General features: G+C 39.1%; 2 protein-coding genes across 4 annotated transcripts; both read right to left on the reverse strand.

Moving 5' to 3' along the window:
• Positions 1–3,702: 3,702 nt before the first annotated feature.
• mrps34 (mitochondrial ribosomal protein S34) lies at positions 3,703–7,060 on the reverse strand. 2 transcript variants are annotated; one of them, XM_042504959.1, is made up of 4 exons: positions 6,981–7,060; positions 4,861–5,242; positions 4,318–4,360; positions 3,703–4,155 (listed from the first exon to the last, which is right to left on the reverse strand). In XM_042504959.1, the coding sequence occupies exons 2-4, from the start codon at positions 5,176–5,178 to the stop codon at positions 3,857–3,859; spliced, it is 660 nt and encodes a 219-aa protein (XP_042360893.1). In that variant the 5' UTR covers positions 5,179–5,242; positions 6,981–7,060; the 3' UTR covers positions 3,703–3,856. The 2 variants fall into 2 exon arrangements, with proteins under 2 accessions (XP_042360893.1, XP_042360894.1); XM_042504960.1 differs by having other exon boundaries at positions 4,861–5,232; positions 6,981–7,058.
• Positions 7,061–7,715: 655 nt separating this feature from the next.
• Positions 7,716–15,248, reverse strand: spsb3a (splA/ryanodine receptor domain and SOCS box containing 3a). Of its 2 annotated transcripts, none has more exons than XM_042505582.1 (7): positions 15,098–15,248; positions 13,614–13,805; positions 12,974–13,154; positions 12,680–12,867; positions 12,447–12,549; positions 12,219–12,344; positions 7,716–11,843 (listed from the first exon to the last, which is right to left on the reverse strand). In XM_042505582.1, exons 2-7 carry the CDS (start codon positions 13,719–13,721, stop codon positions 11,452–11,454), a joined length of 1,098 nt encoding a protein of 365 aa, XP_042361516.1. In that variant the 5' UTR covers positions 13,722–13,805; positions 15,098–15,248; the 3' UTR covers positions 7,716–11,451. The 2 variants fall into 2 exon arrangements, with proteins under 2 accessions (XP_042361516.1, XP_042361515.1); XM_042505581.1 differs by having other exon boundaries at positions 13,614–13,808.
• Between the last annotated feature and the right edge of the window lie 599 nt (positions 15,249–15,847).

Here is a 15,847-nt window from a genome sequence, read left to right on the forward strand (position 1 = left end):
CAAAAACAGCATAATATAGCATGTTGAAAAAATGACAGAAAATGCAAGGCTATAGTATGGCAAAAATGTCAAAATATGACATGTTCCAAAAACAGCTGAAAACAACTGAAAACCACATAAAATAACATGCCTAAGCATGCCATTGCATAGAATGCTGCAAAAACAGCTCAAAACACAATAATATAGCAAGTTGAAAAAATGACTGAAAATGCAAGGCTATAGTATGGCAAAAATGGCAAAAAATCCCACGTTCCAAAAACAGCTGAAAACAACTGAAAACTACCTAAAACAGTGTGCCAAGGCATGCCATAGCATAACATCTTGCAAAATCAGCTCAAAACACAATAATATAGCATGCTGAAAAAAAGACCTGAAAATGCAAGGCTATAGTATGGCAACAATGTCAAGAAATGACATGTTCCAAAAACTGCTAAAAACAGCTGAAAACCACTGATAATAGTGTGCCAAGACATGCCATAGCATAATATGTTGCAAAACAGTCAAAAAAAGCAAAAAATAACATGTTGAAAAAAAGACCCGAAAATGCAAGGCTATAGTATGGCAAAAATGTCAAAAAATGACATGTTCCAAAAACTGCTGAAAACAACTGAGACGCACATAAATAATGTGCCAATGCATGCCATAGTATAGAATTCTGCAAAAACAGCCAAAAACACAATAATATAGCAAGTTGATAAAATGACCGGAAATGCAAGGCTATAGTATGGCAAAAATGTCAAAAAATGACATGTTCCCAAAACAACTGAAAACTACCTAAAATATCATCCCAAGGCATGCCATAGCATAGTATGTTACAACTGATGGTTCATGTCTTGTCTGGCAGAGGGAACATTTGACTTTTAAGGCATAAATAAAACATCAGCCTATATGTCTGTCTTCTTGTCTGCACAATTTTTATATCCAGACTACAGTTTTTTCGCTGCAAAGAACTTCATTGATTATCAGCCTGACTCATATATCAGTCAAGTTTTTGACAAATGTCTCTGCTTGCTGAGCTAAAGGGAACATCGAAAACACATGGAGTATCTGGAGGTTTAGCTCAGTGGTTAACTCTGGTGGTTAGTGTGCCAGAGGTTGCTGGTTCAAGTCTGATCTGGGACTGTTGAATTTTAAAGTTGGGTTTAGAGACAGGAAGGACAGCCAAGAGACAGGAATTTGGGGGAAAGACAAGAAGTCAAGTTAAGAGACAGAAAAATCAGTAAAGGTAAAGACAGTTGGGTTGTGAGATAAGGACAGCCAAGAGACAGGAAGTTGAGGTGAGAAACAGGAAGTTGGGTTGAGAGACAGGGAGATTAGTCAAGTTCCAAAAAGTGAAGTTGACAGACAGGAAGTTGAGTGAAGGTAGAGGATGAGAGTATAAGAGGTGAAAATAGGAATAAGAACAGTTTAAATAGAAAGTAAGGGACTGTGTTAGGAAAGTGGCAGAATAGTGAGGCAGGAAAGTCAGGAACATAGCATGATGCAGTCCAAAAATGAAAGAAGTCCAGTATATCAGTCAAGTTTTTGACAGACATCACCACTGATACTGATAGATATATCAGATATATCATATAATTTTATCAAATATCATTTGGCTGTAGATTCATACAGTTTAGACACTGATTGTGATATGCAAAACAAATTAAAGCACGTAAAGTTGGGTTATATATCATTTTGGCAAATAAACCAGGTGAAGTTGTCCTGAAACAGGTCAAACCAGTATCGGCAGATGCGTCTGTCAAAATCAAGAAATATTGGCCTGACTCATATATCAGTCAAGTTTGACAGACGTCACTGCCGATGCTGAATTTTGCGCTTCAACACCATATGACCCTTATATCAGCAAAGCTGACAGATATATCAGCCGATATTTTATTTTATTTATGCATTAGAATATCATTTGGCTGTAGATTCATAGAGTTTAGACACTGATTGTGATATTGCAGAACAAATTAAAGCACGTAAAGTTGAGTTATATCATTTTGGCTGATAAATCAGGTGACCTTGTCTGTCAAAATCAAGAAATCTTACTTATTTAAATTTTTGACAGATGTCACGTGGATAAGAACCTTTAAAACATATCTGTTATAAGTAGGGATTGATCCCACAACCTCCAGATCACTAACCACCTGCTCTCCCCACTGAGCTACACCTCCTGATAATGCTTTCATGTTTCATCATTATTTTTCACACTGTCATTTGGACAATTGTCTAAAAATTTGCCATTGTTGGATAAAGTTCAATCTCACAATCTGAAATACTCTGGCAGGAGACATCAGCCTCACCAAGCAGCAGCGTGCGTCATGCGTGTGGTGTTCGCACGTGCAGCGTTGTTGCAACGTCGCTGCTGCATCACGGACCGCAGATATTAGTTCTGTATTTCCACATTTATAAGCCCAAATTTCACTAATCTATAAAGCTATACAAGTTCTTGCATTGCCGACAGCATGAGCCTGTGAATGTTTCAAATTAAAATGCATTGTATCCGCAACTGACGGGATTCTGCCCTCAAAGACGCTGTCCGAGGGCTTTTGTTTTGAAAGGGAAGCGGGAAGCCGTGTTTGTATTTCCTCATCTCCGTGACAGAGAGAGACTTTTAAACTGCAAAAAATGGTAGGGTCATTATAATCATCAAAACACCATGTTCACTGTCTGTTCCTGCTGACAAACGCGCGTCACGCGTAAAAAAACGGCGAGCCTCCGTTTCTCTGGATGTGCTGCAGCTGACACGCAGCTGAGACGCTCCTGACAGCACGTGTGCACGCTCTCATTTGATAACAGGAGCGCCAAAACAAAAAACAAAACAAAACAAAACAAAAACACGCTCCGCGCTGCTCACGCTCTCATGTCGCGCGCTGCATAAACTATTTTCTGGGTTATTTTTCCCTCTGTGGTTTGGAGAGCTTTTCCGAGATTCACAAAAGTTTAATATGTTGATAGGATTCATGCTGATGATCTCTAAATTTATGGTTCAGCATTCTAACCAGCTGAGCTAAATCTTTAGGCATCTATGTGTTTTAAGTTGGAGTTCACATGTTGGAGTACTGCACTATCAGACAGACATCTGCTATAGTAACTCCAGCTGGGAGGCGTGTAATCGAGTAACAAAAAGTCATCAAAAAAGGGTCTGACAAAGTGGGATTCTCAGGGAACACTTAAATCTTCCATTTCAATGCCGTACGCCAGGACAAGATCTAAGGTTTGGTTGAAGCAGTGTGTAGGTTTACATACGCACTGAGGCTATCATTATTAATGTCCATGTAAATGTTAAAATCACCTACGATAATGATATTGTCCGTTTTAAGCACCAAACTTGATATAAACTCTGAGAATTCAGATAAAAATTCAGCATATGGGCGGAGCGCGATATACTACAACAAAAAGAATGGGCTGAAAAAGTAAAAAAAAAAAGGCTTTCAAATGAAATACAATTTACTTTAGCTTTAGGATTAATTACTAAGCTCGAATCAAAAATTACACCGACTTCGCCTCCTCGGCCAGTGGCTCGAGCAATGTGAGTATTTAGATGACCAGGAGGAGCGGATTCATTCAGTCCAAAATAATCATCAGATTATTACGATGGCTTCCAAAATAGCTCAATATTATGGTATAGTGTGTTGTCCGAAATAGCCTGAACAATGAAGAAACGGAAGTAATTACTTACACAGTAGTCTATATGGCAGGCACAAAAGTATTGAAAACCACTGACAACATTTTATCTGACATTTAATATCCAACACATTACGCAGACACATGGGGAGGTCTGTTTCTGAAAACAGCAGAGAACTCATTTGTGTTCAGGAAGTTAGGATTTCTGTGAACACTGATTTGTTTCAAAATGTCCAAGAGTTAAATCTTACACTGCAGTCCCTTCTTTCTTCTGTCTCTCTTTTTCCTGCTTGCGGAAATAGTCCTTGTTAAGCACAACGTCCCTCCATAAAGGTAAGGCCGGCTCCTCGGTTAATTCGCTGCCTTCCACCTTCTTGTGCTGGGCCAGCAGCATGGCTCGGAGCAGGGGAGGGTAGGGGACGTGGCGCACGGGCGGCTCGGGGAGCGGTGTAAAGTCCTTAAACTGCTGCTCTAAGTTTTTGGGAATCAGGCGCCAGTCGTGGTACATCGCCTTGTCGATCTCCTTGACTTCGCTCTCCTGTTTTCCTGCCAAACACAAAACAAAGTCACTACATGCAGTTTTTTTTAGAGAATAATTAACACTTACTGTGTACTGTTATTCTTCATATAAGGATACATATTACAAAACAACTGTACGAATGCAAAAAAAAAAAATCAAGTTTCAAATCTAGTAAACAGCAATCTTACCTTTGTAGGTGAGGATCCCCCACGCTTTGCCGTGATCCATGTTCTAGAAAACCAAAGAATCTGCTGTAATTTGGTTACTGGTTTCAGAGCTAAACCCAACTGATCTTTCTCTCAGTTCAACACTTAAAATGACAACATGCAGATCTGCTCAGTGGTGTAAAGTGACAAAGTAATAATACTTTGTTATAGTAGTTAAATATTTTTGGGAGTATCTTTTAAATCTGTAAAATAACGATAAATGTATAATTATGATAAATGTAGTCTAGTTTTAGACATTTATCCCTACTTTTTTTAAAAATAATTCTCTAAATTAATATATATATTTTTTCATACTGCGGAACATCTCTTGCCATGTTGCTCAGTGCCTTTTGTCACGTTTTTTAAAGAAAAAAAAGATTTTCTCAGAGTTTAAAGGTTTACATACTCGTGAAAGGCGCCTGAAAACAGCAGCAGTGATGCTGATTCAGCTTTCAAAGGGTTAACACCATTAAATTTACTTTTGTGGTAAGATCTTTCAGGGACTTGATCCACCACTGCTCTCACCTCAGACGTGTAGTCTACCTTGACCTTGGTGATCTGCCAGTAGCTGGGCGCCGTGTGGTCCTCCAGCCACGACTTGCGTGTGAAGAGACGGCCCATTCCGAACATCCTCATGCCCGCCAGCAGAGAGAAGAGGCGGCTCTCCCTGCGGATATCCTGCCAGGCCAGCACCGGCATCCTCTTCCCCGTGTAGGGCCGCTTCATGGTCTCGTAGTCCAGGGCGTACTTCTGGGACTCCCGTGGCTGGGACTTGAGTTCTCGGTACGCCCGGATCTTCCGAGCCATTTCTGCGATGGGGCGAAACTGCTTTTTCCTCACCATGACTGCAGCAGTTAGTCCGCAAACCTCACTGATACTCGGCGGTCAGTTTTGATCCTGAAAGAGACTAAAGTGGGTTATGTTAGTGTACACCTGAACTTAGCAGGAGAAACTCATTAATGTAAACGTTTTTAATACAACTACACTGAAATATCACTTTTTTTTACAGCTGCAACAATTTTAGTGCAAAAATCAAATAAACATGGCAGGGTTCTAAGTTAAATAAATAATAAAAAAGGAAGAAAAAAGGAAAAGATACTTAAGGAACATCTATAATAGTACAAACTAGTTAAAAGTCACAACACATACATGCAGTTCACAGCTCAAAAATGGAAACGAGTGTCTCTTATCTGAGTCAGTTCAAATGATAATTTCAAGAGATCAGTTCCTTCACAACAGTCTACGTTATATCCAGTTGTTAAATTTACTTCAAATTGAGTTCTATTAACTTAATTTTGTGAAGTTATTGCAACTGAAAAATGACAAGTTTCACCAAATCAATCTTTCTAAGTTTTTGCAACTTCACGTAACCAAGTTTATTGTGTTACACGTGTGTATTCTGCTGGTTGCAAACTAGTCGCCCATATTTGTATTTTCTTAAACATGTTAACAAAACAACTTGCACATTTCCTGACTGCATTATTGGCATTTACATTCGCTATGTGAGGATCAAGTTAAGTGAGAATAACCTGGTTTAATGATGTTGCTTTCACTCTAATAGAACACGGTGATTTCACTTGTCATTTTTAAGTTGCAACAACTTCACAAAATTAGGAAATTACAGCTAAATTCTGTGTAAATTTAGCAATTAGACCAATTCAAAATTGTAGGACTTTTCCTAGAATGACCCCAACGTGAGTGAAAGTGAAAAACTGCCTTTGTTCATTTTTCCATGAAAACTGTACACCAACAAGGTAAAATCTTGTGTTATGGGTCATTTTGACCCGGCATTTATAAAATCATTTTCAAACCACAAAACCATGCACACACACACACTCCACACACACACACACGCAGATCTGCAAAGTCCATACACACAAACTTGCATATGGTCTTCATTGTACATGTGTACATGCGTGTCATGTTGTTAAAGACTGTTATTGTTTCCCGATAATAAATTGCCTTCAAAACTACTCCTTGCACATTTCTTCTACTTTCTTAGGCTGGACAAGTGATGTATCTTGAGAGAAACAAAAGTTTAAAAATTTAGCAATCATAGTAATACTAATAAAGGTCTACTTTAGTAAAAATAACAATTATGTCATGTGTGTTGTGTCCACTGATTAAATGCAGTCTTTCTGCACTCTGAAGAGGGCAAACCAGGATATTCACAAAGTTTGTGATGAATGGCAGGTTGTTTCTTCATGCAAAACGATTTGGGTATTAAATTTACATGCTTTATTTTAGAGGTTTAGTGAAGGTGAGTAATTTTTGACCCGTAAAACAAGTGCTGTGTTCATAAAGTTAAGACAAGAGAAGGGATAAGTAAAGCAAAGTGAAACAGAGCGAAGAGCTTAGCAATTATTTTACACGATGGAGAGAAAAAACATTTCCCAACGTGGAGTGACAGCAAGATTAACCAAAAAAGCACAAAATTAACCAGTTAATGTGAAGTTAATGAACCGGCAGTGGAGAGCATAAACACCGCACAGCTCCGAACAAGCTAACCTGCGTCTGTTAGCTCGCGTTAGCGGCTAAAAACGTTACATAATAGCTTCATACTCACATCGGACGATACATTTTCAGTATCTTTTGCTGAACTATTTATTGTTTTTACTGTACAAACATCTGAAAATTAAAATTACCTGAGTGTCTCTGAGGAGCGCGACAAACCTATTTGACCTCCGCAAGTGAGGCACACAACTTCCGCTTGCTTAGTCCGACCGCAAAGTGCTCCCCGTGAACTGGTACTGCGATTTGGTTCCGCATGAAATAAATTAACCACTTAAACCCCGGATCGAGACCGATTTTCTGTTGCAGCGTTCATACCACGGCCGATCAGGGCCAAAACTAAAATTAAATTAAATTAAATTAAAATTTACCTTTTCCTACATTTCCTAATTTTTTTATGTAGAAAATGTTTTGGACTTTTTAATATATATAATTCAAGATCAAAACTTAAACTTTTAGTCTCAAATTTTATTTTTTTAACAAACCTTTTGGCCTTGATCTGGCTCCATTTTTTTTTGTTTGTTTTATTTTGATTACAAGATGCTAAAAGATAAGACTTTACTAACCCCACACCAGGAAATTCACACTGTTACAGCAGCTCAAGAGTCACGTGCAAGAGAGAAACAGGGAAAGTGATTGAGTGCAAAAACATACAAATATATTACAAAAATAAAAATAGAAATAAGAATAAAATAATATGATATCTATATACACTATGTTATTATTAATGATAAATGTTATTTGTAATTTAGTTGTTTATTTCACTCTAGAAATGTTATATTCATGAAACTAAGCAGTCAAATTCAAATTGTTACTCTAAGATTTTACAAATAAATTCTTTATGACTAATAAGCAAATCCACTCTTGTGCATATTTAGCATTCATTTTATTTTCAGCTGAAAATCATGCTGATAAGTTATACAGAAAAAGGCGAGTAAAGGCCCTCACATACAGTATTGTTAATAGGACATAGAAGAAACACTTAGAATTTTCCTATTTACAGTACAACAGTAAGAAAAAGTGCTTGGATGCATCAATGTGAAGACAAATATCGTGAAATAAGACAAAAAAATACACCTGCTGGACAACAACTAACCTCTCGGTGGTTACATTACGAGATCTAAAGGGATAAATCTGATTAATTGTTACACAACTAGACAGGATTAAGTGTGTCATGTCACACTACTCATGACTAAAGATCACGATCCTCTGGTTCCTTCACTGACGTTGTGTCAGTGCCTCCATAACGACATGCTTAAACACACACTCCTTCTAAAAACCATTATCACATTAGATGCTTGTGTTGCATAGTACCTTAAATCTTTGTGTACATCTACTTAAACCCTTGAGGCGTGAACATGATCACAGACTGAGGCAGCAGGTGGCAGACTGTAGCTTCAAAATCTGGGCCAAACTACTTCATATTGATGATTTAATACTTTAAATAAACTAAAAATAACAATTATTTAAATATCTGACCCACGGTTAACGTTACCGTTCTCAGTCATTCTTTATCAATAATCAGATAATATTAAATTCATTCTAACACCACTCAGTCCCTAAAGGCTTAAAAGGTGGTTGTAAAATGTTTGTATTTCGGCAGAAAATGAGCATCAAAACATCCGCAGAAACGTTGCAAAATTCTTCTGCAGCACGATCCACCTCCCTACTGTTAGTTTATAGGCTCAACATGTTAATTTAAAAAGATTTTAATCTTAGAAAAATAAAATAAAATAAACAAAAGAAGTCTGAGAAAATTGTCAACACATCCAAGAAGATTTGATGGCAAAAAAAAAAAAGAAAATTTCCTTCAACCACCACAAACACCACTATTACCAAAACTTATTCCCTCTACACGTGACACTGAAGGGTGCTGAAGGTGGAAGACTCCCCCCAGCTTGAGGAAACAAAATAAAAACTTAAACAACCTTGTCCACAGTTCAGTAAAAGGTGCATAAATGTTGAGCGTGTTGCTCAAACTGTGTTTTTAGACACATTTTAAAAATGATAACAGTTAGAGACGCACTCAGCACAGAGAGGAATCTAATGCTGCAGAAACAGTACAAGAAGCTTCTATAATATTTTGAGTCTCATTTTCTATATTCAAGCTAACTACAGTCAGTGTTTGACTTTATTCAGTAACAAAGAACTTTTACAGCCGCTTTTTAGTCCAGCGGGGATTGAGAGTTTGATAATAAAAGTATTTAGAGAGTATGACCTACAGAGGAGTTGGTAAAGTCAGTGATGGGAAAAGGCCTTTGGAAAATCAAAATAACGCACTTTCATAAACAAATTAGTACAAAAAAATGTTAAAACTGCTCATAATCTCATATTTTGTGAATCAAATAAACAAATCTTTTAAAAAGTTTTATAAAATAAGGTGTAGAAGCGATGAAAAGGTACTTTAAATGTGCGGCAGTTTCTTCTGAGTACTTGTCTCGTGATCAGATTTAAAAGAGCTACACTAAATAACAATGTATACTGCTTACACTTTTTTTTAGGAAAGAGTTCATCCACAGTTTCTACAAACAAGTAGCATAATATTTCAACAGGAGACTTTAAAGGCTGGTGACAGATGGACGTTGCAATAAATAAATATTTGACTTCTAATGTTTTTTTCTTCTCAAGTTTCTCAAGAAACACACATTATCTGATGAGGACTGACGGGTGTGTGAGCTGTTTGGAGGTGATGGCTTTTCTATGAAGACAACAAGGAATATTTTCATTTTTGGAGGACTAAAAGCTGTAAAGTACATTCAGGTTATATTCACCTCCTTCTAACATTTCAAAGATATACTGTGCAGGATTTTCCTAAAAATGAGTAGACACATACAAAAGTAAACCCTCTTAATCTTCACGTATGACCCACAATAAGCATTTTCTTCATTTCTTCTTATTTTGCTGTGTTCAGGGTGTTTCAGGGCAAATTGCACAAGAGAGGTCAGGACTTTATAAAAAGGTAGCAACTGGTTGCCAGACCCCAAGCAGCAGGCATCCAAAAAGAAGCTATGAAAATCGCGGACGCAGCGCAGAAAAAACGCAAATATAGCGAGGTGAAACACAAATGGGAGAAATATATTTCTGGGAGAAATCTCATTTTAACCCAAACTACAATTTTCTTCTAACCTTAAATGAATACTTTTCTCACTAAATGATCACTTATATATCAATAAGTTATCCCGTATTATGTTGAATTCCTTAAGAAAACTCTGTTTTTCTTGCATGCCTCCATGATGAACTAAGAAGCCAAAAACAGATAAAATTAGTAATGAATTGAAGTAAAAGGGGCTGCATTTAAAAATGGCTAAACTAAATTTAAAAAAACCCGTGTTTTAAATGGTTAGTTCGAATTCACCAACGTCAAAGAACAACACAAACTAACTGATCGAGGCAGCAGTAGACCAGCAGCTCCTGTTCGTCCTGTTTCCAGTGAGGTAAAATTACTTTTTTTTTTAATGGAGTCTGGCTTTGCAGACGGCATAAAAACGTTTTACTTTTAGTTCAGTTCCCTGTCAGAAAGGACTGAGCATATGACTGGATAAACTTGGACTATAGACTTGGATTCTACTGCATGAGATGTGCGAGAGTTTGTAAACAGTTATGACTTAAATTCATCAAGACGTTTCGCCTTTTTTTGACTCTTTGTTCGTTGTGGTTGCATGCTAGAAAAACAACGTTTTCTTCACATACTCAACATAACACGGGGTGAGTAAATCAAATACAAATGGTCACTAGGGGGTGAAATATTCCTTTAAACAAGAAATCCCTTTCTGGCAGAAAGCCCTCAAGGTAAACGTCTCCCAACAGCTGTGAAAACACTCAGCAAACAAAGCTGGGTTTGCTTTCACTGTCGTAGGCAACTGTTTACAAACTGTAACTGACCATGCCTGCATAGTACACCTTTAAGGATTTCATCTGTCTAAACAAGTTTTTACTTTGAGCTGTAACCTCAGGGTAAGAAATAAAGAATACTCTGACCTACGGCGTGTTGACTCACTCACTGTTTCACTCACGGGACACAGTTTCCCCACTGATTCTCACTTTGGCAACCAAACAGGAAATTGCAGAAGCCAGTAAAACAGGAAACAAATTACCTTCGATAATGCACTGATAGCATTAACGTTGAAAACAATATACATTACTTGCATACAGTTTGAAAACACAGAAAATATAGTTTCTCATTTTTAAACCTCCTTTTTGCAAATATAACATGATGACCACCAAAATTTGGCCATACTTGAGTTCAGTGTTACACTGTATAGTCCTGCACCATTTCATTACTCCCCATCCATGAATGGCAACAAATTATGTTTGCTAACAAAATAACACCACATCTTTCACTTATTACTGAAGCCGGCTGAGATACTGGATGTGTTATGAGCATGAAGACTTCTGAATGGCATGAGAGAAGATCACAGTAAAAGCGTGCAGGCAGAAATCCCGCCCTCACAGTTTTCCCTCTACGTACCTCTCCGATCCTGGGATTTTCTTCACTACTGGACAACACTGAGGAAAGTTTGAGGCAGGTAGGAAACACCAGATTAGATGCCAAAGGACATTAACGTCTGCCAGTGTTTAAGAGGAGGTAGGAGTTGAGCTGTCCAGTCATGTCCAGCGGCATCTCTTCCTCTGACAGGCTTCAGGGTCAGACGTGCACCCCTCTGAGTCACTCTCGGAGGACGACGGTCCAGCCAGCGGGGGCACGGGCAAACGTGACGGGCGCTCAGGTCCATCTGAGGTTTCTTCTGTGGTGCCACTATTGAGACTGAGCACCCATCCCAGTTTGTTGTGGAGCAACTGGCGAAGGCCTGGCGGCAGTGGCAACACATCCAGGGTGTCTATACAGTCCGGCAGCAGCTGGCGAAGGCGAGCGCAGCAAAGGTACAGCAGGGAGGTGGGCACGGAGCAGGATCTGATCACCTTCATGCTGCTCTTCGCTGCTGTGGAGCACGCCATCGGATAAAACCTCTTATTTTGTAGCTCTGTGGCAGCAACACCTAGAAAGGGAATGGTGACTGAATTTTTTATGTTCATAATATCATATTGTGGCTTCTGCATCTACAGTGCATGCGCCACCATCCTCATTATTCATGACTCTGATAAGTGTCATTAACCATAACTGAGCTTGCTTTTGTACTTTTGTGACGTCCCTATTGGATATATAACAAGAGGCTGCTGTACAGGAATGAGGTAAATTTAAAATAATTTAGAAAGTGTCTTCATTACATAGTTTGGTGCCCAGAGAGCTGAGAAGCTGATTTTTTGTCAGGATTAAGTCTGTATCTCAGTCTGCGTCCATAACTATTTTTTTTAATCCAGGGGATACACATTAATATTGCTTGGTTATGTTATGTGTTTATGTCGGTACTAACCTATACACTTGCGATTTTTGAAGAAGGTGAGTGTGCCGTGCCACGTGTCCAGGTGGACTCCGATAATGGACCCCTGTCCGAACCGGGAGGAGAAGTTCATTTTGTCTCCTTCATGATGCAACAAGCCTGACAAAATGAGCACAAGCACTGATGTCCAGCCTACAACACCCACAAAATACGCAGTGAGAGGAGTTACTGCTACATCACAGCATGTTGTGTTAATCTTACCAGTGTAAGACAGACCCCAGCTGTCTGCGTCCTTTCCCAACAAGCTGCAAAACGTGTGTCTGTATTTGTCTAGATTAACATCAGAAGTACCAATGCCGACCATCTGTACAGAAACAAAGAACACTTTAGAGAGAAATAAGTTTCAACTTCTACATTATTTATGTTTGGATTTCTTTAGGAGAAGTTTTACATAACAGCAGGTCAATGTTAGGGGGTAAGGTGTAGAGGTTTACCATGTCTGTTCCGTACACCGGGGACGTCATCTTGATCTCCCAGAAGTGCTGCCCTTCAGCCAGCTCTTTGGAGCCGCGTATTGCTGCTGTGCCACAGCTGTACTCAGAGTGGAAGTTCACTTTGCGATTGTCACAGCTCAGTAATGTTGCTGTCGATCGGCTGCTGGCATCCCAGACCCAATCAAACTCTGCAACATCAGCGGTCATTCATTTATTCATGGCCAAACATACAGGAAATTAAATCAACATTTTAATTATTAACTGGGCCTTTGAAATGCAGGAGTTGTCTTGTACCTTGGTCATCCTCTCCACAGTGGCAGTCTTTAACTTGGTGAAAACCTCGAAGTCGGGGGTTGTAGTTGGTCTCAGCCTGGGAATCGCAGCCGCAGTAGGACTCTCCGGTGACAGGCACTGCACTGGGGACTGGAGGGACCATCACTGCTGAAAAGTCTGCCTCTGAGTCTGAATCACTGTACTGGAGAGCAACAACATCGAAAGAAAGCACAAATTAAAATGGCAGCAGCATTGCTTATGTAACAACAGAGCGCTGGTTTTGATGTTCTGCTGCTACAACACCAAGATCGGTCACTGAATTGGGAAATGTGCCCATCTCTACCATCTAATAGCAAAATTAAGACATTAATAATTTTTGTGGGAAAAAAATGATGCATGCAAATAACAATAGTAACTTTAGTTTCAAGCATAAGACGTTAACATCAACACACACACACACACACATACACACACACAGGCTGTTTATAAAAGCCAAATGCGACACGGCTTCAGTTTGACAGGGGGAATTTGTCCCGTCTTCTCATGGTGTCTCCTGCCTGGAGTGTAAACAAGTGGCATCATGTGACACAAACAAACACTCCAGTGTCCACTGGCGCCTCACATCTGTTCAGAGCTTTAGGTCCAGTCCTTGTATGCTTACCTCTAGGCGGTCATAGCTCCATTCTTCAAGTGCCCGGGTGTCAGCATCCCGTCGTATCCCACCCCAAACATATCGCCATGCACGACTGTTCCTGCTTCGCCTGGACATGGCAGCAACACAGTCTCACCAGTAGAAGAGCCTGCCAGCCAGTTCAGTTTCAGGCCAGATGTTTGAAGAACAGCATCAGTCCAGCTGCTGAAAGATAAAAAGACATCATGATTATCATCAGAGTCATCTACACTGAAGTCTTTGTGGCAGACAGTATACTAGGGCGGTCCTAAATACAATTTTCTGGACTCCAGAGCTTCAGCATTGATCTATAGCAAATAATTGAAACTTAGTCTGTTAACTTTTGCTGCGTCTGAAATGATAAGTTTCCTCTCTATAGAAGAAATTAAAATTTGCCTGTTTTGTGCTGCATGAAAGGGCTCCACTGCGGGTGAGCTGCTGGGGGCCTCAAGTATTTGTAACATTACACAGCTTGAGACAATTTTTATTATCACGGACAAATTATTATAGACCTACAAACTACTCATAAAAACACAGCCCTGTGAAGAAGAAAGCAGAACATACTAACTCTAACTCAATACTAAATAAATTAACATGACTTTTTTCTCTCAAAAGCATTGAAATGACATTTGTCCCCTGCAAAACAAAAACAAAAATTATCCAAATTCTTAAATTGAAAAACGAATACCTACCCAATTAAAGAGTATTGGAAAAGCCAGTCACACACAGTCAACCTGAGGCAGCGTTTTAATTGCTGCTTGAAGCTTTATGCCCTGCATGTCATCTGTATCTGTTTATGTAATAGTCATAACTGCCTTCCCTGTATGACATAATTTAGCGATTGATGTCATCCTGGTCTCCTGTCACCCCTTAGATTTCCTTTACCTTTTCAGTAGGGTACCTAAATATTTGAAGCTGCAATCCTACGTTTTTTAATAATCAATGTCAATTTATTTTTTAGCAATCTTCTCAAATGCACTTTAGCCTAGTGGGACACTTAGTGGGACAACCATTACACAGATAGCTTCCTAATAAACGCTAATTCAATGTTGGTAGTATGGTCCCCATCCGCATATTACTGTCATCATCGCTAAAATTAAAATTAAAATTAAAATTATGAGATGTTGTTTTGCTAACTAGCTTCCGTTAGCCACCTAGCCTAGCCTAGCTAACAGCTAGCTAACGTTAGCTACATAGGATTCAGCCGTTGAACAGCGGGTGCATTAACAAGTTAGCAAGCTACAAGGTCAGAGGCATCACAGTTTAACTCACACTGCTGGTTAATTTATGCGTGTGTACTGGTTTATGTCGTTGACTACCGTGCGGTCACGGTTTATCAGCCGTGTAATCAGATAAGGGTGACCGGAGGCGGAATAACTTGGCTGTCGATGCAGATTCAGACCTAGCATAAACAAGCTAGTTAGCCTCCGTTAGCTGCGCTCTGCTATCAGCGCCGGATAAAATGATAACGTTACCTGCCTGTTGTTCACAACCAGCGTCCACGGAAAATCACTGACAGCACCACAGAGTTCACTATTCCTAAGTGGTTAATACACGACAACTGAATGAGCTTCCTTTTTCCATGACCTACTTTAACATCAGTGTGACCGTAAACAATAACAGGCAGCTCTGCAGGAGTCACAGCAGAGACTCCTTCACAGGAAGTTTTCAGCAACAGCAGACACTCCTGTCAGGGCAGCTACAGCAAGAAAAGGGTTGTTTTTTTCAGTGGTGGAAGTGTTTTGATGTTATGTAGGTAAATGTACCAGCAAAACTTCACAAAACGACTCCAAAATCAGTAGGCTGGCAGTTCAGAATTCATTTTTTATATCAGTGAAGTATTGTGTCAAAGTACAGTGTGAAAATTGCACCATTTCAGACTGTTGTAACATTATATAATATATTCAGTGGTGGATGAAGTACATGGAAGCAGTTCTTTAGTGAAAGTATAAATATACAAGGTTAAAGGTAGATCAGTTTTTTAAAACATAGTTTTTAAAAAAACAGCATAGTTTAAAAAATGAAATTTGTCCTTGATCCTGCTACATCTTTGGAGCTGAAGGATGAGTTGATTAAGATCACCAGTTACTATGAAAATACCATCCAGTTGCTAGGGCATGTCTCTGCTGATGGCATCATACAGTTCCTGCAGTGCATTTTTGGAATTTGCATAGGTGTCTTGTGTTAGCTAATTCAGTGCAATAGACCAAATACCTTGGTCTTTA

This window comes from Plectropomus leopardus, chromosome 17, assembly GCF_008729295.1.
Source record: "Plectropomus leopardus isolate mb chromosome 17, YSFRI_Pleo_2.0, whole genome shotgun sequence".
Lineage (NCBI taxonomy): Eukaryota > Metazoa > Chordata > Actinopteri > Perciformes > Serranidae > Plectropomus > Plectropomus leopardus.